This window comes from Dermacentor variabilis, chromosome 2 (genome assembly GCF_050947875.1).
Source record: "Dermacentor variabilis isolate Ectoservices chromosome 2, ASM5094787v1, whole genome shotgun sequence".
In the NCBI taxonomy this organism is placed as follows: domain Eukaryota; kingdom Metazoa; phylum Arthropoda; class Arachnida; order Ixodida; family Ixodidae; genus Dermacentor; species Dermacentor variabilis.
The window spans coordinates 136,460,892-136,484,066 of record NC_134569.1 but is presented as its reverse complement, the minus strand read 5'-3'; the positions used below and the strand labels follow the sequence as shown (position 1 = coordinate 136,484,066).

General features: G+C 47.0%; 1 protein-coding gene across 1 annotated transcript in view; it reads right to left on the bottom strand.

Annotated features, from left to right (window-relative positions):
- LOC142570456 (potassium/sodium hyperpolarization-activated cyclic nucleotide-gated channel 1-like) overlaps positions 1-21,773 on the bottom strand; it is a 53,989-nt gene extending 32,216 nt beyond the window's left edge. Inside the window, exons 1-4 of the mRNA XM_075678841.1 lie at positions 21,732-21,773; positions 19,106-19,269; positions 15,740-15,909; positions 7,092-7,372 (exon numbers count right to left, since the gene is read on the bottom strand). Of these exons, the coding sequence (XP_075534956.1) occupies positions 7,092-7,372; positions 15,740-15,909; positions 19,106-19,269; positions 21,732-21,773 (657 nt within the window). The remainder of the gene's footprint in view (positions 1-7,091; positions 7,373-15,739; positions 15,910-19,105; positions 19,270-21,731) is intronic.
- Between the last annotated feature and the right edge of the window lie 1,402 nt (positions 21,774-23,175).

The following is a 23,175-nucleotide window of genomic DNA, read 5'->3' as shown; positions in this document are numbered from 1 at the left end:
AGACGCTATAGACGGTTGAGTAGTCGCTGCAGTCCGTTCGCTCACTAAAAGTTAGTTATCAATTTTTTTTATTTAATGGTTTCGCCGTAAACGCTGTAATAACAGTATTAGAGAAGGACGCTGCAGGAGGCAAAAGAATTTACGCTATTTTAAAATCCCCATTGGTTCTTAAGATGTATGTCGACGAAAATTTTCGCTTTCGCACACAAACTAGGCAGACGAAAAGCACTGGAAGCAGCGCCAACGTGGTGCTGCCCGCCTCGTTTGTTTTCATTAACGCCAACGGGTTTTCCCGCATGGGCACACCTCTTATCGTTATTTTCTCTCAAGTTTGTGTATCGGCGACCTATATACCGTCGCTTGCGGTTCAAAAGCGCGATAACGGATAGGATGTCTCAGCAATTCATTATTGCAGTGAGCTGCCCTACGTCAGGATGGCGTCGAGCATAACGTCGGAGGTGCTTATACGGCTCTGTTTAAGCGTCCGGTTTCGAAATCAGAGGGGAAAATACAAAATTTTGTCGACGAATATCTAAACTACGTATGGCGTCTCTAAAATTGCGTCAATCGCTCTAGCCTCGGGCAGCGCCCTGCTGCATTACTGCCATTGCAACATGCTTCTTCAATCCAGTAACTAAACACAATTAATTAACGATTTTAGTTAATCAGCAAACAGACTGCGACGACTTACTGTCCCCCTAGCGTCCGCCGAGGTGAAGGAGACGAGTGGTGGAGGAAACATCTCATTGGTTGAACCCTGCTGAACATTTTTAAAAGGTGATTCCATTAAAATATATCACCCTGTATACGCTTATGTACCCTACCACAAGAAGACAATAGCATAAGTGCTGAAAGGGCTTCGCAGAGGGCACTAGAGTTCCTTACAGGTGACGTGATTTTTCGTGCTCCGAACGTACATGTTCGTTGGGAAGCCGCTATCTTCTAAGCTGAGGCGTGCGGCTCGTTGTGATGGCTTGTATTTGCCTTTTTTTTTGTTGGTCTGCAGCAAATGATCTGGCAACAGAACTTGCATGGAATTCCTGTTAGCTCGTTTAATTCCGTCTGTGCGCTCGGTTGACAGCTTTCCGCTCTACGTCACCATATCGCTATTTGTTCTATTATATTGAACCACCCGTAGATATTCGCTAATGTCACGAGGAACACCAGCCAAGTCCTGTTCACACGACGAGACACGCACAACATGCACAACACGCACGCACGCACGCACGCACGCACGCACACACACACGCACACACGCACACACACACACACACACACGCACACACGCACGCACGCACACACACACACACACACACACACACACAACACACAACACACACACACACACACACACACACACACACACACACACACACAGGCACACACGCAAAGACGCCGAATCTTCAAAATATTTATTTTCTAATGCGCACTATCTCTGCGTTCTAAAGTGTAGCGGCCATACCATAACACCCCCAGAATCATATGAAGGTACGCCATGTATTTCTTTGTCAGATAACTGCATTGAGCGCTACGATTTTGTTCTAGGGTGTATAGTGATTATAGCTATCGAACTACGTGATCTTCGACGACAAGCATGCTGGCAAGAGCCCTCGTCAAACAATAACAGCTGTAGGTTATTAGTGGTACAGTGCGACGCAGCACTGCACCCAACCGAGTGGCATGACCGATAAAGTCCAGGGGCAGAATTATCGACGCTTTTCGTTCGTAAGTGCCTTTCGACACTGGCCACTCACCTGTGCTAACAATACGCCCAGCATACGGATAGGCTAGACTATGCTCTTGTGAACAATTCTATGCAATTCTTCTGAATACGCGCTCTGTAGTGAACTCCATAGAAGTTGAAAACATCGTGCAAAATTCGCAATGTTTTCTTGGTTCGCAAGCAATATTTGTGGTTGTCAGGCCACCTTATCTAACAATATGTCTTACATTGGGACTAATTGGAATTCGCACTTAAGAACAATTTTAGTATAAGATCGTTTTGGCGTAATGGTTCTGCGGAAACCCGCAAGGTAGAAGGAACTAAATAATAAAGGAAATATGAGGCAGCCACCCAAACGTAGCAATTGCTACAAAGGAAATCCATACGGATTCCTTGAAAGAAAAGCCTCGCAGTTGAAGAAAAATCCGACCTTTGCTTCCAGCTGTCGATAAATTCGACTTCGCCCTGCCTCTGCTGACCGCCTGGTTAGCTCAGATGGTAGAGCGGGTGCCCCGGAAAGGCAGTGGTCCCACGTTAGAGTCCCGGATCAGGAAGAATTTTTCTAGCGTAGAAATTACTGCGTTTGGGTGGGTGTCTCATTTTTTCTTTATTAAGAGCGTTTTGTCCGTAAGTGCTTTTTTGTCATTTGTCGGAGCATTCCGCAAATTTATTTGTCCAACATCAGGATTGGTTGTCATTTCCGTTACGCACAAATATAGCGTAATAATTTTTTTGTCAATACGAGGATTGTGACCAATTTTACGAAGTTTTTTTCTAAATAACTGCTGTTTACTATTGCCCGGTCTCCTCCCTAATATTATCCGGTATCTCGATTGACTGACACCTGCTATAACGAACACCTATTAAGGAAGAACATTATTATAATACGGGTTCTGGGGACGACTTCATAAAGTTTTACGTTCGTAAATGGTCTTTGGCCCACCTCCTCCTCTAATATAGGTGCAGCATCAGCAATGCCAGATTAAAGAATTTTGGGGCCCAGGGCTCGATCTACCTCGGGACTCGAGTGGTGATGGTGGTGGTGGTAATGATGATGATGATGATGATGATGACGACGACGACGACGGCATTGTGATTATCTGTAAAGTTGTTAAGTATTTACACTGCTGTATGTACCGCCTCCTTCTTTTTCAATTTATCCTCAGATGAAAGGTTATTTGCCTATACATATGATCGATCAAAGGCATCATGTATCTCGGCGTAACGTCCGCAACATTTTTTCTGCTTTGAGATAAGGTGTTTCTTGGTTTTTTTAGGGTTGTTATGTAATGCTTGTTGTTTAACGGGCCCGTCACTATCATTTAGCCATGATGTTAGCCACAAATCCACCAATCGCTCCATCGTCATCACTGTGGAAGGAGAAAACCATGTGCTGTGAAGCAACAAACATTTTAGTACTTATGAAAACAGCGCGAAGTAACAAAAGGCAAAAGGAGGCCTAGAAGAACGGCGCTGTCTAGTCCTCTTCTTCAGCTTTTCTTATTTTGCGCTGTTTTCACAAGTGTGGAATACCAACATGTCCAAAGTATGGTTCCTTTGAAATATTTTTGGTATGCATGGACATGTTATATTGCTACTCATACATGGCATATGTGGCAAATACCAGAAAGCGCATGTACAACTCTAAACCTCATACGGCATTACATGTTTATGGCGTGCATAATTCTGACAACCATTTTAGAACTGATGAAAGAGACAACGCAAAGGCTCAATAACTTTTTACCGCAGTCATCATTCGAATAGAATAAACAGTAGGCTCGTACGTGACACTTTATATTAATCACAAACAAAGATAAAGTAATGCCACTGCAGAGTAGCATAAACAAATATCCCATTTAAGAATGCGTCTTGTGGCTTTTGCTACTCACAAACTCTGATATTTGCTCATAAAAAAAATATTCATTTACGGTTCCTGTTCGATGAACACAATGGCTAGGAAATGCATTCTTCTAACAACGAAGGTGGACCGCAGGCAATTCCTAATCAAAGAAATACTTTAACATGAGAGTTTGGTTTTTACCAATTTGAGACTGGAATACTCCAGTAAATGCTAAAGACAATACATATATTTAAAAAGAGCCTAAAATTAGTTTGCTTTAATATTTCTAGCAGGCCACGAGCGGTAAAATCTCGCATTGTGCAGCGATGCATGTTCTACCTCAGCACAAAATGTGGAGTCAAGATCGGCTCTGCATATTTCGGATAATTCGTAAGCCTGCTTGATGAGCTCCGCAATACATTCAGAAGCTTCCTTGAGAGCTGAAAACAGCTGAACTTTTTCGCTACGGTTAGTGTACGTAGCCTTTCGATCACCCAATGCCCTACTTATTTTATCAATAGCATTTTACGTAACTATATTGAAGAGAGAGAGAGAGAACAACTTTAGTGAAAATGCCTGCAGAGTCGGTTAGGCTCCCTCCACGCAGGGAGGACCAGCTTTTACCGCGACGCGGCCACTACGTCAGTCTCGTGCATTGTGCTCCTCGAGGTCTTGGTTCCTCGCTACTTCCGCGGATCCGAGCATATGGAACTTTCTTGTGGCCTGAATCTCATGGCTTTCGCCGCTCCGTAAACTCTGTCGAGGCGCCTCACATGCGTTCAGACTTATATCACTTACGGACACTCAGTTCATTTGTCCTTCCCTAAAAAACTTACCTAGCGCGAACAAAGCCGACATATACGCCTAAAGAATTATAAATTCAACAGCCGTTGAAAGGCCTAAATCAGGCCTCTCAAGCGCCACACTGGTCTTGTCAAACTACTTCAAAACCTCCTTCCACAAAGCTACAATGAAAGCAGTTTCGAGCTTCGACAGCTGTTCGCGGGGAGATTGTGCGAGAGGCGAGTGTTACCAGTTTCCTTTCATCTTGACGCAGAATACTAAGACAGACGTCCATAAGTCGGAAATTAACAACAATTCGTTCGCACGAGTCAGCATACCGAGGCCACTTCGTATTCGACAAACTTTTCAAAAAAGGTTTCCCACACTGTTCAATGCTGTTCAGAAAGTAGTCCCAGCGCTGGGGAAAAAAACACACACAACTTCTTGCATTCAGTAAAAAAAAAATATTGGCTGTTTTGACACAACAACAAAAACTGCGAACATCAACCAGGTTTAAAGATTTAGCGCAGCAATCTACATAAATTGCCAATGGCTTCTTCTTTACGTGCGCCAGCGGGCCCTTGTATTTCCCTGCCACGTTGCTGGCGTTGTCGTAGGAATGGCCTCAGCAGCTTTCCATTGAAATGCTGTTCTCCTGACGAAGAAAACGCATGGTGCCAGGTATTCAATCTTGTGCTATTCAATTGGTACAAACCCAATGAACCTTTTGTGAGCGTCACTGTGTAGCCTGCATCTGAGGACAATGGGAAGTTGGTCAGCGTGGGAATCGTCTGGCTTGGAATCAACAATGACAGAGTAAGCTTTGACTTTTCTCCTCAAGAACACGTTTCCTTAGGATATATACCGTCATGTCAACAACAGCGCTGCAGCTAGACTTGGAAAGATTAGATGTACGTATTACGTAAGTACATCATTTGCTGTAAACCAATTATAAATATATTAATCTACTGGTGTTGCTACCAAAAAAGTGGAGGTGAACCCTCGTCTCTTCTAAGGGAAAATGCACGAGAGGAAAGCCCCTTGCGGGCTCTTGTCGAGCAAAGGAAGAAAGCCTCTGTGCAGGTCACCTCCTCAGACCAAATATTCTTTACTTCTATTTCGGCTACTACTAAACCTTTTTCTAAATAATTCTTGCGGTAGATCACTCTCTGGACGGCATGTTACAACTTCAAGTGTACAATCAAAATTTACAACGGAGCCCTGGTGAGGGCCTTTTAACATTGTGGAGGGGCCCGTCAAGAAAACAGTTTTCACGGGGCCCCTTTGCAGTCGTGAGCACGGGGCTACAGCCCCCTTAGCCCACAGGCCAACCCGGCGCTGAGCATAACAACTGTCTGGAATTCGGTCGTACACAACTCTAGCTTTAAAAAAAAATTGTCGCCAAACCTGATGCTGGACCTATCATTACCGAAAGCTGTCGGTAAATGGCAGAGCGAACTTACAAGCGTGGAGCCTTACGATGCGCAGCGCAGGGAACTGATGCGACGCAATGGAAGATCACTACAAGAAAACACAGCAGTGCGTTGTGGTCCCTTTTTTTGATATCGCATCAGTAACTTGCGCTTGCGGTTTAACTATGCATTACGAGCAACTAATAGAATTTTCAAGTCTGTTACAGAGATCAGGGCCCGTACATGCCCCCAACCAAAGAAAGAATACAGGAACAATGTTCTCCCGCTAAAACTGTTCATGACGCTGGACACGTTGTTAGCGAAATCGACGGGACAATAACAAACAGCCCTTACGAACAGAAAGCTTGGTGAGTTAAGCCCTTATAGGCCATATCATAAGAAGCCAACAAACAAACTTATGGGCCGGTAACATATAAGAACTCGCTTCGCTAGATCCATTAATTACTTGTCCGCCATTCACGGACGACCGATCCCGGTGATAACGTTGGCGGAGTACCGCTCTGACCACTGACAAAGGGCGAAAATAAATACAATGACAATGGATTCGTTACATTATCCCGGCTTTGGGCCCTTGACCCGTGTTCAGAAACGTCATAACGCAAGTATTGGTCGCAAAAGCGGCTCTCACCAATCGTGACGCTGAACATATTATCGAAGGCGGCTAGCCAAAAAAAAAAAACACACACACACACAACATATATAAATTAAAAACTGTGAATTCGGCCCCTCACGTTTGAGAGTACACTGGACAGTGCTTTGGCGGCAGGCCAGTCATTGCACAGCGTGTCCCTTGAGGCATAACAGCTCCCTTCCCCCTCCCCCTACCATTTGTTCCCTAGAGACATGGCGGCACTTCAGCGCAGATGGAATTGAGCAACCGGTTAGCTACAACCACCACCCTCCTCCCCTTTGCTGTCGTCCCACTCTATATGTCTTGATGAGTTCCTACCTTTTGACGCTATTCCAGATCCACGCCTCTGAGCGCAATTATACTTGATGTTTCGTTGAAACTAGGTAATTTGTTACTGATACCGCATAAAAATGAGCAGCGCGAAACATACCGAAGCGAGAGCATACACCAGAAGATGAGGAAGAACAACGATGACTGCGTGGTTGTCGGGTGCAAATAAAAAAAAACGAACGTTTCTTTAAATAAACCGTAGTTAAAAGCGCTTCTCGCTTTGCTGCCTCACTGATTGCCGCGTTGTGTTCGCGCCCTCTTCGTCTTTTGCGCCGCTGAAAAAATTCTGCAAGCACACGCGCGTTGCCTAATGCCCTCCCTCGCGCCAAGAGTGGGGGGAGGAGGACTCACATAGTTTTGCTCGACGTTGTCCAGGTACCGGACGAGCCTGGTGAGGCGGAGCAGCTTGAGCAGCTTGAGGAACTTCGTGAGGTGCAGGAGGCGCACGGTCATGGCGAACGAGGCGTCCCCTTCGTCGGCCTCGTGGTTGAACAGGGTGAGCATGAGGGCAAGTAGGTAGTCCCAGGGCAGCGTGGACACCAGGTCGATGAGGAAGAAGCCGCGCAGGTAGCTGCGCGCCACATAGCCCGGGTCCATCACCACGCGCTCGTAGTCCTCTTCCACGATCACCCCTGCACGCGAGCGCGCGCGCGAGCTCAGAGACGCACTGGTATAAAGGCGTGCGTGCCTGCAATAGCGGATGGCGTGTAGACGGCGTCCGGTGGTTGGCGTTGGCGGCGGACCGCCGTGCGTGGCAGCGACCTAACGCAGTAACGGGGCCCGTATTCGCAAAACGTTCTTACGCTAGGAGTCTTCGTAAGACAAGATGTCGGCCAGTCGAGACGCTGGGCGTGTCGTTAGCCGAATTCACAACGCTTTTCGTTCGTAAGTGCTCTTTGCCATTTGTCGACCACCTTTGTTATTATGTCCAACACCGGGAGTGGCTAGAATTTGCTCTTATACGAACGCTTCTGTATAGCGTAAGAACTCTTTGTGTGTGTGTGTGAATACGGGCCCTGATGTTTCGCGTTACAACCACACTAGACAGTTCTATAGGCGAGCATCGCTTATACGGTTCAGGTTTCACGCGCTATGGTACCGCATAGCACAGAGCTTCCTGCATGATAAACGTACTGGACGGAACCCTGGCGTTGCGCTCCTTAGGCTGCCATGGGAATGATGGGCTTATTCCACGAACTTGTTTAATGCTCGTGCTCCATGCTTTACACTTTATTGTGACGTTATTTTATAATGCTAACACCATTCTAAGTTCCCAAACGCTCATACTTTTCTAAACCCAGAAAAGATAATGCATCTCTGTGTACGTGCAACTCATAACGCAATACCCTGTTAAAAATTATCAATGAGTGAATTCACAAACCCATTTAAAGCCAGAAGGCAAGTTCATGTACTGCCCGTAATTCCCAACATGGGTGCTATTTCTGACATGGTCAAATTACGTCATATCGTCAAATTCTGTAACGGCGACCTTTTCAACCGATCGGAGAGGTTCAGAGGGCAGCTGCGGCCTCTCTTATCGGCTGCAAATGCCGCCATTACAAAATTAGACAATGCGGCGGACATTTTGCATTATACATTACGAACAAACTAATTCATGTTTCAACATGTTGCGTAGAAATAAAAGGTTTTCACCATATGTTACATATCATATGTTAAAACATTATTTTGGACATATTGCGCCACATTGTAAAATTATGCAATGGCGGCATTTTGAGCCAATGAAACTGGTCGTAGCTGGCCTCTGGGCCAATCGGAGGCAACAATATGGTGAATTTGACATCGTGGGGGAATGGTTACCAGAATATATCACTCCTGACTGAACCGCCATGCTTGCAACTCCCGTAAACACAAGTGCCAAAGTTAATTCCCTATAGTAGTTTTTGTAGTAAACTATGCTAAAGAACAACTTTGTCGGATTCAGCATTTTTCGGCGAGCGCGTCCCATAGAGACACATTCAACCAGTAGTCAGCTTGGCTGACATAATAGAAAGCTTTAGCGTGTCTGGTATTCGGATGAACTCAGGCGGACTGGACGTTTTACCGGATGAGCATAGGCGCAAACGTGAACGGTCTGCACGGTGCAGCCACCTGGTGGCCCAGAGCTCCATCAGACGAACACAGAGGTAATATTGCAGTAACGAAGTGTGTTCTACTTCGCTACTGGTGGAAATTATCGGCAGCGGCGTAATCGTGTTGCAGCCGAAAATCAACACCAGCAGTGAAGTAAAATACACTTGATTACTGCAATATTATCTGTGTTTGTCTGGTTGAGCTCTGCGCTGCCAGGTAGCATCACCGTGCAGTCCCCCATATTTACGCCTCCGCCCCTCCAGTAAGACGCCCAGTCCGCCTGTGTTTACCGAGTATCGGACAAGCTAAAACTCTCTAATGAACCGAAGTGGACGCAGCATAGCACTCTCCGCTCTGTCGGCTCGGGATCTGGGCGAGGTAAGCGTTAAATGCCTTCCGCTGCCGTCGTGAGCGTTATGCGCACGCGCATAAGAGTTCCCACCAAGCAGTTATGTGCAGCTTGCAAGGATACACTGGTCTGAGTGCACGGAACGAGCTGTAAACGCTCTGCTAAAACTTCCCATTTCTATTCCTATTAGGTTCACCGCATTAGTGGAAGAGTCCGGGTTAATTTGGTCCAGCCGAAGTTTCTTAATGCACACAAAATTATTAGTGAACAGGTGGTATTGCATTGCGCGTCCAACCAATTGGTCCAACGCGACCTCCAGTGGCCGGAGGTCGAACTCGCTACGGCACAACACTACGAGTGAACCCGGTGGAAGCGTAGATTACGGACTATGACGTATAAGCCACTCGCACTCTGTGCTAACTCAGTAGATCCACAGCGTCGACGTCTTAGACAGCGCGCGCGTGCTGTATTCGGTCGCAGCGTTACGAAGACACTTAGACACATTTGCACCATGGTGAATAAAGTTAAGTAGTCATTAAGCAGCATTGTCGTGAATAATCATGAATAACTGACGACAGGCTGGGTGACCCTCTGTTACCGCCCTGTTTCGAATGAAATGGCTGGCTTATAAAGCATCAACTTTGTCATAATCACCATCATCGTCATCGAGGCACGTAGACCACGTGCACAACCCTTCTGTATACCCGTGCATGCCATTTGTGGAAACATACTCATGTAGTAACGTATATGTTGACATGTGATTATTATACATGGGGGCTGTGGAGCATATGGGGGTTGTTTTCGATAGGCTGTAGCTGGGATCCCACAATTTCACTCGAAAGGCAAACAGGCCTTCCCATGAGCTTCTCGTACCAAGCGCCACTATTTCTTTTTCTTAATTAAAACAACAGTTACTTGGAGTATGTGATATGACAAGAAGTGGCTCCGACAAAAGCAACAGCGGGGAAAGCTAGGCCTGAATAATGTAAGGCAATTTTATGCCAATGCTATTCCTTCTCGTTCTTCGTCATTGATCTGAGGGGCGCTCCGCCCACGTTATCAGCCGGATCGGCTCGCCGTCAACGGTAGATGACAAGAAATGAATGGAATCGAACGAATGGAAATCTCAGCATGTGCGGGGCCTATAATCCCTCATGGGGCAATAGCGCGATAGAGGCGCGGAGTACGGTAGGCATAGTTCCGCGCGGACGCAGCAGACATTTCTGAGTAGGGCCGTCGAAAAAGAGGGGGAGGCCGCGAGCATGTGGCAAAGGCAATAAGCATCGATAATATTCATTTCTCGAGAATACGAAAAAATATTCCTATCATCCGAAATTTATCTGACTTGTAACAATCAAAATGACAACATCAAAGTGAGTGAATTTTCTTATCTAAATTTCTACCTTCCTCTCAATGTCGTTGAGGAGATGTTTCCGGAATACTTAACAATTCGCACTCGTATCTTCACCTAAACGTTGCCGCTGCTGCACGTACTCCACGCGTATCGCAGCTGGATGCAGCGAGCGCTTTTCGAGTGCGCCGGTCATTGCTAGCGTTATGCACGATCAAGAATTCACACGCTGACTTCGTAACTGCGCGTCGCGACTCTAAATTCGCATCAGCCGTCGGCGCACGGGATAACGCTCAAATCATCCCCAACTTAACGTACTGTACATATTCTGGGCCGGGGGCCTTTTTTCTTTCTTTTCAACATTCGTATTACCCGGGAATTCGGATCAACTATGTTGGTATATATTAACACACGGTGAATTCAAAACACTGTCATTAGGGAAACGAATACTTCGCCAATATGCTGAAAGCCGCTTCCACCGCACGTGCGCACACAAGCACGCAAACACGGGCCGCGTGCCTGAGTAAACCTATATATGGTTCCCTGAACTTTCATACTGCTGTCAAACCTTAACCAAAAAAGGCATCGCGAGTGGACAGAGTGTAAGGTGGCAGCTGCCTAACGTGACTGTGACATGAACTACAGAGCGAGTATCAACTTACTATCCCGGGGCTGAAGACGACGAAGACGTTTTGATTGTTTCCTCAGATTAGACTAAAGTAGAAAAGCGATCACACGGACTACGGCACCATCTTGCACGCTGTGAGGGCTCACGATTCGGGCACATTCGTAAACAAGCGTTTTATATACTCGCGGACAACTTTCTGTGGCTATGAAAGGAAAGCTACAGAGGCAAAGCGTGCACAAGTGAGAGCGCTTCTAAAAAGAGTCCCGCGTTTTAATCCACGTTAGGTTAGGCCGAGGAAGAGAAAACATAACCACCTTATTAGCTACAGTTAAATAAGACTTAACAGACTACTGAGGGTAAAAGTTTCCTTATTTTGTGGCTTTTCCTTTCCGCGTCGGGGCAAACGCGACACCGTCACACGTGGATGCTGCGTCGATTCAGCGTCTGTTCCGAGCAACCAAAAGGACTGTCAACGCTGCCGTACTACTTGGCGCGTAACACATGTGCAGCAGCCACGCGCCCGTAGCTCCCTCCCCCACCCCCTCCTCATAGCCACAGAAAGTGGTCTGTGAGTATAACAATGAATTTGGTGGAAGTGCGTTTAATATGGCTTGAAGACTCTTTCTCAAATACGAGTTGCTCAAGTAAAGAAGCACTCTGATCAGCTTATTTTGATAAATCGTAATAGAGCGTCAAGATTTTGGGGCAATGACATACCGTGGCACCGACCGCTGCCAGCGCCTGAATTACGTGTAAAGCTGTATCACGTGCCGGAGCATCTCATTCAGCTCCTTCGCGTGCTTTTGTTTTTATGCGAAGCATATTACTGGAGCTCAACCCAGCTCCTCAGGCGCGGCGGTGTCGCCTTCAATACCACGTGACACCGTGACGTCACGACAGAGGAGAAACGGGGCTCCAAAACGGGTCGCTCGCGGCATTGCGGCGGTATATAAGCAGCTGCGCTTGTTTCTAGGTGGCTTTGACTCAACTCTTGCAAAATGGGCTGGGTGGGAATCGAACCAGGGTCTCCGGAGTGTGAGACGGAGACGCTACCACTGAGCCACGAGTACGATGCTTCAAAGCGGTACAAAAGCGCCTCTAGTGAATGCGGTGTTGCCTTAGAAACGAGCTGTTTCTAAGGCTCAGGCGTGCGTCGCTTGCTCAGGCGCACATTTCGTTGCCGCGCCGAACGCTGCGTTGCTCGACGCTCACCGCGTCCAATGCGGGGCGCGTAGTCGCTGCGCCGTAGCCCATTGTCTTACACCCCTTGGCGGGTCTACGGGAACGCTGTCGCGTTCCACTCTTGAAGGCGAAGCAGAGTAACGCATGAGTTGTTTCTTCGTCTAGCCGAACCAAATATAGCCAAGCAACAGCAGTTCACCAGGCTAAACAGTGGTTCAACAACTAAAATAAAGCCTAGTATGCTTCGCATCCTGGGCTTAACCTTAGCTAAGCCACAGCCATTTTTTATACTGCCGCGGAATTTTGGTTTATTGTAGCAGTTCTACGCAAGAATGTTTGTTTTTTGTTTTCACTTAGGGCATTATATGTCGTACGAGAATACCCCGTATTTCTCAGTTCCAATTTGGGCCAGATTTTGCTCTATGTACTATCGCATACATAGAGAGCATGGTAGCTTCTACACAAGCTCACTGGTAGTTAAATCCCAGTGCAGATATTAAAGCGAACATATTCCTCTACGAATTAACAAGTTCAATTCGAAAAAGTGAAGCAATAGAATACGTAAAGCTAGATATATGCGACAGACGCGGCCGGTCACGCGCGTAGCACATGACAATCTCGCTCGTAAATTTACTGTCCTTAGTTATGTTTGAGCATGTTGAATTGGGCATGGGAATTGAGCAGGGCAGGGCAGGGAATTGAGTTGAGCATGGGAATTTATTGGTATGATTTATTTTTATTGCGATACCAATCATATGGACCCTCCAAGCGAATTTCTGCCGTCGCCGTCGCCGTGAGGTTCCGTGTAAAGCCCAAGGGCAATAAAATCACCACGAGCCGTATGCCCTATGTGCGAGTAAAAGTGTGCGAGGGTGATCCGGCCATCGCGGCTCAATCTCGCACACGAAAGGGAGGAAAGTGAGGATGAAGCGCGCCGTCTTCCGTCGTGCGCAAGGCTCAATGGGGAGGGGGAGGGGGCGCGTTCTACTCCGGGCCGCCCGGAGTAGAACGCGCAATGTAAAACGGGAACACGTTCAGCCGTGGGTAGGAAGGGGAAGGCGCGTTCTACCCCGGTCGGCGCGGACGGCCGCGCGCGCCCGCCCGGGCCGCTGTGTATTGAAAGCCATGTGCGACGGGGACACAATCCGCCGTGCGCTGTGTTTCCGCAGCTTAGTTCGCGTTGATGCGAGAAGCAGCGCGAAGGTCAAATCACTCTCTGCTGTTGCCACGCTTCCTAACTCCAGCGTTTCGACAGCGAGTTTCCGCGGTCATCGAGGGAGAAGTGTTCATGTTTGCTTGTGCGCGCGTGACACCATGCTTGTTAATTTAGTTAGTATGCCTATGTTTACAAGTATATACGGCCGATAAAACTACTATCCTTACTTCGTGTTGCTATCCATTAATTTGCTATCACAATCAATGCTTGGCCTTTCGGGCGAAACTGCGACTTTTTTTGCACTTTCTCGTTGACAACGTAGACACACACGTTCGATTCAGTCAAATCTTTAGCCTTCTGCGTACCATGAACTGCGGCTTAATTATTCGTATAACTTTATGCTAAGTATCTTCCTAACTTATCTTACCAGCAATATCTATTGTTAATAACTTTTTGTAGTGGTTTACTAAAAATGCATCGTTCGTATACATGCAAACTCTTCGGGATCAGCACGGGCCCTTATTAAACTGCATAAGAAGTCTATCGTACTACACATTTGTGTCTCGTTCGCATGCACCGTATACACGATGAGACGGACGATGGAACGTGCTGTAATTTTCCTTACTTTAGCGTAGCAGACATGCGAAGAGAACAACAGAAACAAGAAGGAAGCGCGAAGCTACAAAGTGAGGTGGGAGGTGGTCATATTTTTGTTTTGTACTGCAAAATCTACATGAAGTGAGCTCCTGTTTGTATTATGTAGTAGTCGAAGCCGTCTTTATTCGCACCGCTCAAGAAAAAAAAAACTCGTACAATTTTTGTTCGACTCCGGTGAACGTTATCACCAACTGGAACCCGATCGCGCCTTGAACGCTGACAATATCTCACAAAAAGATTCATTTACTGGTACAAATATTGCGAGAACCCATTCGGGCTGTCGAAAAAATCTATGCAGGTTTATTTTTGCATGGGCTTTTGCGTCTTGTCGGTGCAACGTTCTAAACGAGCAATCTGATCAATACAGAAAAAAATCCCTGTCTCGGCTGGATACAATACGCGATGAGCGTATACTACAAAGCATCTATAATCGGATACAACTTTAGAAAAAAGAGGAGGCCCCGCCCAGATGACCGAAGCGCGACAGCCGACTGCCCCCGCGACTAAAATAGTCCCGCTCGAAAAATCGTGCTCCTGAAATGCGCAATTCTTGGTGGCATAAACAAAGACTTTTGTATTTTGGTGACTGGTTTAGTAGAGCTCTCATGTGCTACAGCACATGCCGGATAGCGACAGAAAAATAACCCCGTGCCTTCTACAACGCTGCCCGTCGTCTGCTCCTTAGCTTCATTGCAAGTGACAAAAGTAGAAAGAGCAGCTCTGCATGGCTTTTGCGCTTGTGCGCATGTACATGGCGTATCTACTACTCGTTTTCCAAGCTTAAAATGGATCAGTTGCTATTGAAAAAGTACTTATATAAAACAATGCACTTATCGCTGACGCACACAGCTGGCGCGACTTGACCCAGTTCGAAGCGCGGGCGGCCATCTTCTTCGTCGGCGGGGTCACCGGCCGTCCGGCTCATGACGTCAGCCCAGAGTGCGCGCCCATTGGTGGATGCTCGTGTGCATCCGCGTCGGAGGAGTAAACGCCCCTTTTTTTTCTAAAGTTGTATCCGACTATAGAACGCCTCAAGCAACTTTTTTTTTCTGTTCTAATACGGCATGCAATCAGTATACTATTCAACCACAAGGGGCAAAGTTTGTGAAAAATGAAAATAAAATAAAGCTGCTAAATCGCGCGGGAAGAAAAACAACAATAGCCGCGCACGCTCTCGCCGCAGCGAAGCGATATGTCACGTGATCCAACTTTCTACTTAAGAACAAAAAATAATTTATGGGGTTTTACGTGCCAAAACCACTTTCTGATTATGAGGCACGCCGTAGTGGGGGACTCCGGCAATTTCGACCACCTGGGGATCTTTAACGTGCACCTAAATCTAAGTACACGGGTGTTTTCGCATTTCGCCCCCCATCGAAATGCGGCCGCCGTGGCCGGGATTCGATCCCGCTACCTCGTGCTCAGCAGCCCAACACCATATCCACTGAGCAACCACGGCGGGTTTTCTACTTAACGACTGCAGCGCCGGCTCTTCGAGTGCTGGTCCTCGCGTCCACTGCAGTTAGTTCCAGGTTTAAGTGCAGCTCGACGAATACAGTGAGACGTCCGCGAAAGCGCGACGCACCAGTTCTAAAGTTGAAAACGATGTCCGCGGCGAAGACGGCGTCTGAGACGAGGCTGAAGAGCATCCACTGGAAGATCTCGTCTTCGACGCTGCTGAAGTAGGTGGCCTGCACCGGAATGAGCACCACGTTGGACACCACCAGAAGCACCATCGTCATGTCCCAGCGAGCCCTGCGCAGGAAGGCGGTCAGACATGATAAAAACATTGATGACACCTTCATTTATATTACTCGTTTTATTGTGTAAAACCATTAACCTCTTCTGTGACGAATTATGACTGAGTTTTCTTAAGGCCTACAAACTTACACCGGGTGTTCCGGAGAACACTTTCAAAAAATTTCTTTTTAAACTGCCTGTTTCAGATAGCACAATTCTAGTCCATAAGCTGGTCTCCTCGAAGAAGCGGACATTACTTACATAAATAATTGAAATGCATAATCGACTAAGTAACAAAAATTCACTAATTAAGTTTTAGTGAATTAGCTTATGGCACATATTGCAATTTACAAATTCTAGCCCGGGAGTTCGCAAGGCGGATCCACTTGGAAAGAATTCTCAGGATGACACCTGTTTCGCGATATTAATCCCCAAACATTGCGGAGAAATGCATTGGCGTTCCATTAATTTGTGCTTCAATGCATAAAACGACGTTTTGTTAAGAAAGTAAGTGGAACGACTGTGCATTTTCACCACAAGTTTGACGGCGCATGTCTCGTAAATGGTGTCATCTGCACAATTCGTTTCAAGTGAATAGGCCTTGCAGATTCGCCCGCTGGAATTTGTAGATCGCAACACGTGCCAAAAAGAATAGCGAAAAGCTTAATTAGTGAATTTTTGTTAATTAGTCGCTTATGCATTCCAATTTTATGTGCAAGTAATGTCCGCCTCTTCGAGTAGATCAGTTAATGAACTAGAATTGTGCTATCTGCTAGAAGCAAGTAAAAAATTTTGTTTCTGAAAGTATTCGGTGAAACACCCAGAATATTTCTCTAAATTTACGACGCAGACATTACGGGGGAAAAGTTTGGTTCTGTTGTGTGAATATTTAAGGCAGATCAAGTCACTCGTTGCAATTACAAATTTTCGTTATTAAGGATATTGATCTGTCATAGATAATGCATTACATTAAGAAAAGAACTGCTATATTTGTTACAAATGTGCTGGTTTTTGTAGAATTAGGTACCTTCTGATGCAAGAAAAAAAAAACACGCAATTTCAATAGCGGTGCATAGCAACTTGTCGGACTCGTCAAATCTGGTAGCTAGTGCACCTGTTAAAATATAATTACCTGCAATACGGTCCTTACAAAAATGACTTATGACATTGTTTTTGGTTAGCATCGTGTTACGTTTACACTCAGCGCTGTGTTAAAGATTTTTATCCATTTATTGGTGGGAGCATTCAAAACTAATTTGCGTCTCTGTATGGAGTCACCCTGCTTGCTATGTGTGGTCAAAGGCTTCTGGGTGGGTCACGGTCCCTTTGACGGCTATTAGTTCGAGAACTACAGGGATATAGCAGCAAAGTTTCAGTTGCTTCGTGTGCAATAATGTGAACTAAACCGTCGCAACATTTAGCGTGTGTCTGCGGTGCTGAATTCATAGGCGCATAACGCAGACCATAGAGTGCAGTGTGTGCGTCTTGGTCAGTGAAGTGACGCTTTGTTCCATTAATGCATTCGCCTGCTAGCCGCTCTACCGGCGATTTTGGAAAACCAGAACGAGAAACCACGGACGCGCAAAAGCATCACTTGAGCAGTGCTCACTGACAACCATGCTTTCATGAAGAAGAGACACGCAAACCTTACAAACAGGAAGCCGGCACATAAGAGCAATTCATTTAGTTTGCGGCGCACATGCCCAACATAGCCTGGCGTTAACTTTAAGCCCCTGTCCTCACACCATCGCAGGATGCATAGTTGGCTCTGTGCTGCGTTTTCGTGCGTTTTATTCTTATTTAGAACCCCGTTAGTGCATATTTAGGGGAACATGAAGGAAAGAAAACGTATGATACAGAAAATGTAACATCCCGTAACAGCAAGCCAACGAACTGCTGAAAGTTCTCTCAGAGCTCGTTATGACGGTGCTTATCGCGCCAGCGTTCTGACAGTGAGCACTCGCGGTCATCGAGAGAGATTTGTTCATGTTTGTCTGTGCGCGCATGACACCATGCCTGTTCAGTTAGTGAGATAATGTTACTGTAATTTACACGGCTTATAAACCTACGTGCCTTACTTCGTGTGTTTGTCTAACAACTTGCTATCGCTATCAATGCTTCGCCTTTCGGGTCAAGCTGCTACATTGTCGAACGTAACAACCGGGAAGAAGAACGAAACAGACGGGAAGATAACGCACATGACGAACATGAAAACTAAGTAGTACCGGTGCTTCAGAGCGCAAGAGTTTGGTAACCAAAACAAACGGGGACGTGCCAACGAGGTTCTACATATACATTTGTGTACGTTTTTAAAATTATTTTTCAGCAAAGCGTAATCAGTAGTAAGTCTTGCTTATATGCCCCCATTTATTCCGTTTTCCCTTTTATTTGTGCGTGCTTCTTATACATTTTTTTTTCCAGTATCTAACTTTTGATTTTGCCAGAAAGGAAATGCCTTGCGAGACGTCCGAATTTCTCTCTCAAGATGAACTCTTCGCATGCACAAGCTCACGCTGCATGTTAATGCAGAGTATACGAGGTTCCTGGTCACAAGACAGTTCGCTGAAAAACGTAGCCTGCGGGTCTTAGAAGCGATGCTCTCCATTCCTTGTGTTACTTGAGCGAAGGTTCGGTCGCGTCAGTCGATTTCAGACAACTTAGACAAGTTATAAGTGATGGTCGGCGCGCCTTAACACATGACGTCATTCATGAAGTTCCATACACTTCGATGGCTGATGAGGGCACAGCTTTTATGTCATCATTTTTTTTTTGTACATAATGCAGTGGGATGTAGCAGGAGTGGCATTAGAAGTATAGACAATACAAAATGCAACAGAAACAGGCACAATAAAATCATTCCATCATACATCGTTCCTACTGATAGTATAATTGCTCAACCGGTCTAAAAAATTATTTAGTTGCGGTCCACGGACGTCAATCGGCAAACTTTTCCGTTGTTCGCAGGACTTTGAAAAGAGAGAAAACTTAAGATGCTGGTAGGCACATTATAACATGCTAGCTTTAGCTCGTAACTTTTTTCTTTTTTCCACTGCACGGTTTTCGATAGTCCCTCAGCCTTTTTCGCGTGACGACACGGCTCAAAGCGTGCTGGCCCTTCCCACCTCCCGAAAGAATTGTTCAACGCAGGCTGCTCTCCCGTACACTGTCCCAACCATGGGCACCAGCCAGATCTGACGGCCACAGGGCACACCTGAATTTTCCGTAGGGGTGTATCATCCAGGGAAGCTGCTCGTTCTCCTTACTGATGGCTGGCTGCCGAAGCAGCGCCGACGACAGAAGCGGATGCTCGGGAAGCAGGAACAGCTCCAGTTGCCGCTTCAGATGCTCGCGTTTCTCGATCGCATTTTCGTCCTCCTGCGAGGGTGCACGGCGTCGAAGCCCGATGAACGCGCGTAAGCCTCTGATCGACTACGAGTCTCTGCAAACAGGCGGGTGCCTACATCATGACTATAGTGTACTAGATTAGGGGCTGATGAAGAAATTACGGCCACTGATCAAGTCAAGGTGAAAGAACACACAGAGGCGTTTCGGGACCCGTACGGGTTCCTTGATCACACTATGAAGAACACACAGAGACGTTCCGGGACCCGTACGGGTTCCTTGATCACACTCATAGTGTGATCAAGGAACCCGTACGGGTCCCGAAACGTCTCTGTGTGTTCTTTCACCTTGACTTGATCAGTGGCCGTAATTTCTTCATCATCATGTTACCTGACCAGACGAACATTCGTCGAACTCTTGACTAGATTAGGGGCTATAATCACGACCGTGAACGAACAATGGCGGCACTTCCGCTTCCGTAGCTGACGCTTGACGGTATAGACTCAACTTAAGCAACTAATTACTTAGGCAACTAATAAATACATTGGAGACACCAATGCATGGCTGCCGAGTTCGACGGAACCAGAGCGAAGACGCGTACTCACCCCTGTTCACTCGACGCGGTCTGTACTGAGCTGTTAACACTGAAATGTACCAAACTATACAGGTCTGCGCTTATTATTCCTGTTCGTGGAGTAACTGCGACCACTACTATAGTTAATCAGGATACACGGAACGAATCACCTCGCTGCCATTATGGCGATTCGCATATGGAATCCCCTGAACATTTTTGTCTGTATATATGACGGACCAGGCGCGTGCCCAGGATTGTTTTTCAGGGGGGGGGGGGGGGGCGGCAACCCAGGGTAACTTTTCTGTGCAAATGAGGCGGGAGGGGGGGGGTACCTTTACTAGTGTATATGTGAATAATGCCCACCGTTCGCCATAAAAACGCGTAAACCCGCAGAAGAGAAATGAAATAAGGTGTACCTCACAGGTATACGCCTGTGAGATAGACCTCTCCTTTGCTTGGCTAACAAGGATTCACATCAAACGGACTCGAGTAGGAAGAACAGTGCCAAGAACAAGTAAGCAAGCGAAAGTGTAAAATAAAGATTTCTAGTAACGTTTTCTTTAATTATCTCTGGAAGAAATACAGATAAATATATATTTTCGGAACAATCACAGTTCTTTTGGGTCCATCGTTTGCTGCTCTACCAATTAAGTGCCAAAACCGACTCGTATTGTTATTAGGGAAGTTGCGTAACGATGCGTGGCTGCCAGGCAGTCCCGTACAACCGCATAGAGCGCAGGACGCGGCTGTTCTGGACGTACTGCGCCCACCGCGGAAGGTTAGAAAAACACCCACGTGAGCATAGCTAATAAGCGGCTATACGTCAGGCGGTAAGACTGATAACGGTAGAAGCGTCATTCAGAACACATGGAGTCATTCTCCACTTCAGCATGCAGGCATCGTTTTCTCTACTTCTTCTTAAATAAAAGAATGTTGATTCATAAATAGTTCCACAAGCAACGGTTAAATTTGTTAATTTTCGTTTTTCTTTCCTGTTTGGCTGTTGCCTCGGCTCTCTCTCCCTTAGTAGGTGGCTTAATTTCTCAACTCCTTGCGACTATTGTTTCCAGTTGCCAGTTTTTCATGAAAAGTGCTGTACAATTACGGAAAAACCAGACGAGGTAACAGGTGACATTCATATTCCTTATGGAGCAATCAAACGACGGACACCGACATAAACAAGTACTAAAAGGAATCTACCTAAAAGATGTTTCGGCTTCCCTACGGAAGCCTTGTTCGCGATGGGTTGAAGGAAAGTTCACGGAAGCTTATGTATAACTTCAGAACCAACAGTTTCGAATGCCCTTTCCGAGCACACGGATGCAAGGGGCCACAATATTGACTGGGATCGCTCGAGATATATCGGCCAAGAAAGAAACCTGCAATCGCGGCTGTATCTGGAATCACTGGAGATACAGAAAACACGTCACACACTCAATCGAAATGAGGGAATCCTCCCCCTGTCATACACATGCTGCTTACGTCACGTCCTGAAGTATACATAAGCCTCCGTGAACTTTTCTTCAACCCATTGTGAACAAGGCTTCCGCAGAGAAGCCGGAAGATCTTTTAGATTCATTCCTTTTTAGTACTTGTTTTGGTCGGTGTTCGTCGTTTTATTGCTTCATGCTTCATCCCGACCAGGCGGGCTTCGTCGAACTTTTGACTTCATATTCCTTATGTGTTTAAGGGTTATTGCGGGGCTTGATCATGGACGCTGTTTCGCATGATCTTACTGTGCACCTTATCTAACTTATATCACGGGTATATGGTTCCGAGGATATGTCAGCGTCGCGTCAAGCCGTCACTCGAGGAAATTAAGAAGCAAAAGGAAAAGTCACCTGCTGCCGTAGTGACTGGCCGCACTCTGTATGGGCTCCGCATTTCGAACCATCAACGAGCGGTTCCCCTACCTTCTCACCACTGAAAATACAATCAAACGACGAAGCTCGGCGAGCGGCATCGATCGAGCCCAATTTCTCCAAGATCTGGTGAGATCCTCACAATTTATTGGCTTTGGAAGTTTTGGACCACCGACGCTGCCACGCTGAGCCTTACCTGCGTTCACCTCGCCAGCCTAGACGTGGGCGCGGGTCCTTTGCCACGCCAATTTATTCCGCTCAGATGGAGACCGACAGCAACCGCTCCCCTGACACAATGGACTCCGACGCTTCGTCCGGTCAGGCCGAGGAGGACACCAACTGGTTTCTCGTGGCTCGGAAAAAGAAACGCTTAGCAGAAACTACTGCGAACCTGCCGCCTCCTCCGACACCCGAAGCACACCGCAAGACGAACGCGCGACTCCCGCCACTGCCTGTCGACGACCACAAGATTGTGTTCCGCCCGAGAGACGGCCTGAACCTCGGTGCGTGGCCTCATACTTCTGATGCCCGAGCCATCGGCATAGCAGCGGGGCTGGACAGCGCCGTGCTCAACGAACTCATCATTCGCATCCGTACTGAGCAAGATCTTGCGGTGCTCAGCACACCGGACGAGAACCTCGCGGCACGGCTGCAGAAAGTTCGATTCATCTCCATGGGCCTCACTCAACACGCCGTCCAAGCGTACGTAGCCGCCCCAGACAACTCCTGCAAGGGTGTAGTCTCAGGCCTTGAGCCCAGCACCACTACGAAGACGCTGCTAGAAAACCTCTGCTGCTCAGAAGCCCCGTCTTACACGCTCGCATGATGGGACCTACGAATATGGCCCTGATCACATTCTCCGCACCCACGTACCCACTACGTCCGTATGTACGGAGCAGAACTCCGCTGCCACGTATACCGACCGCGCCAACAGGTGTGTAGCTTGTGCTTGTCGATGGGCCATCGGGTGGACGTCTGTCCCACGCCCGACAAACCCCGTTGCCCGGCGTGTGGCATCTCAAACCCACCGAAGGAACATGAGTGCCCGGCCACGGCGGCCGCATTTCGATGGGGGCGAAATGCGAAAACACCCGTGTACTTAGATTTAGGTGCACGTTAAAGAACCCCAGGTGGTCGAAATTTCCGGAGTCCTCCACTACGGCGTGTCTCATAATCAGAAAGTGGTTTTGGCACGTTAAATCCCATATTATTATTATTATTATTATTATTATTATTATTATTATTATTATTATTATTAAGGAACATGAGTGCACACCTAAATGTATTCACTGCAACGGCGCTCATCCCGCTACTGACCCTCGCTGTCCATCGCGTCAACTGCCGCAACACAACAAATCGCGCGTGCTTCGTGAAAAAAAAAACATAAGGACCAGCGCCCCCCGCCCGGATCAGCGCAAGGCCAGCCTGGGACGACGACTCAGCAGAGCGCTCAGCAAAATATGACCCAAGCGGCAACGAAACCGGGGAGCTCGGCGGAGAACA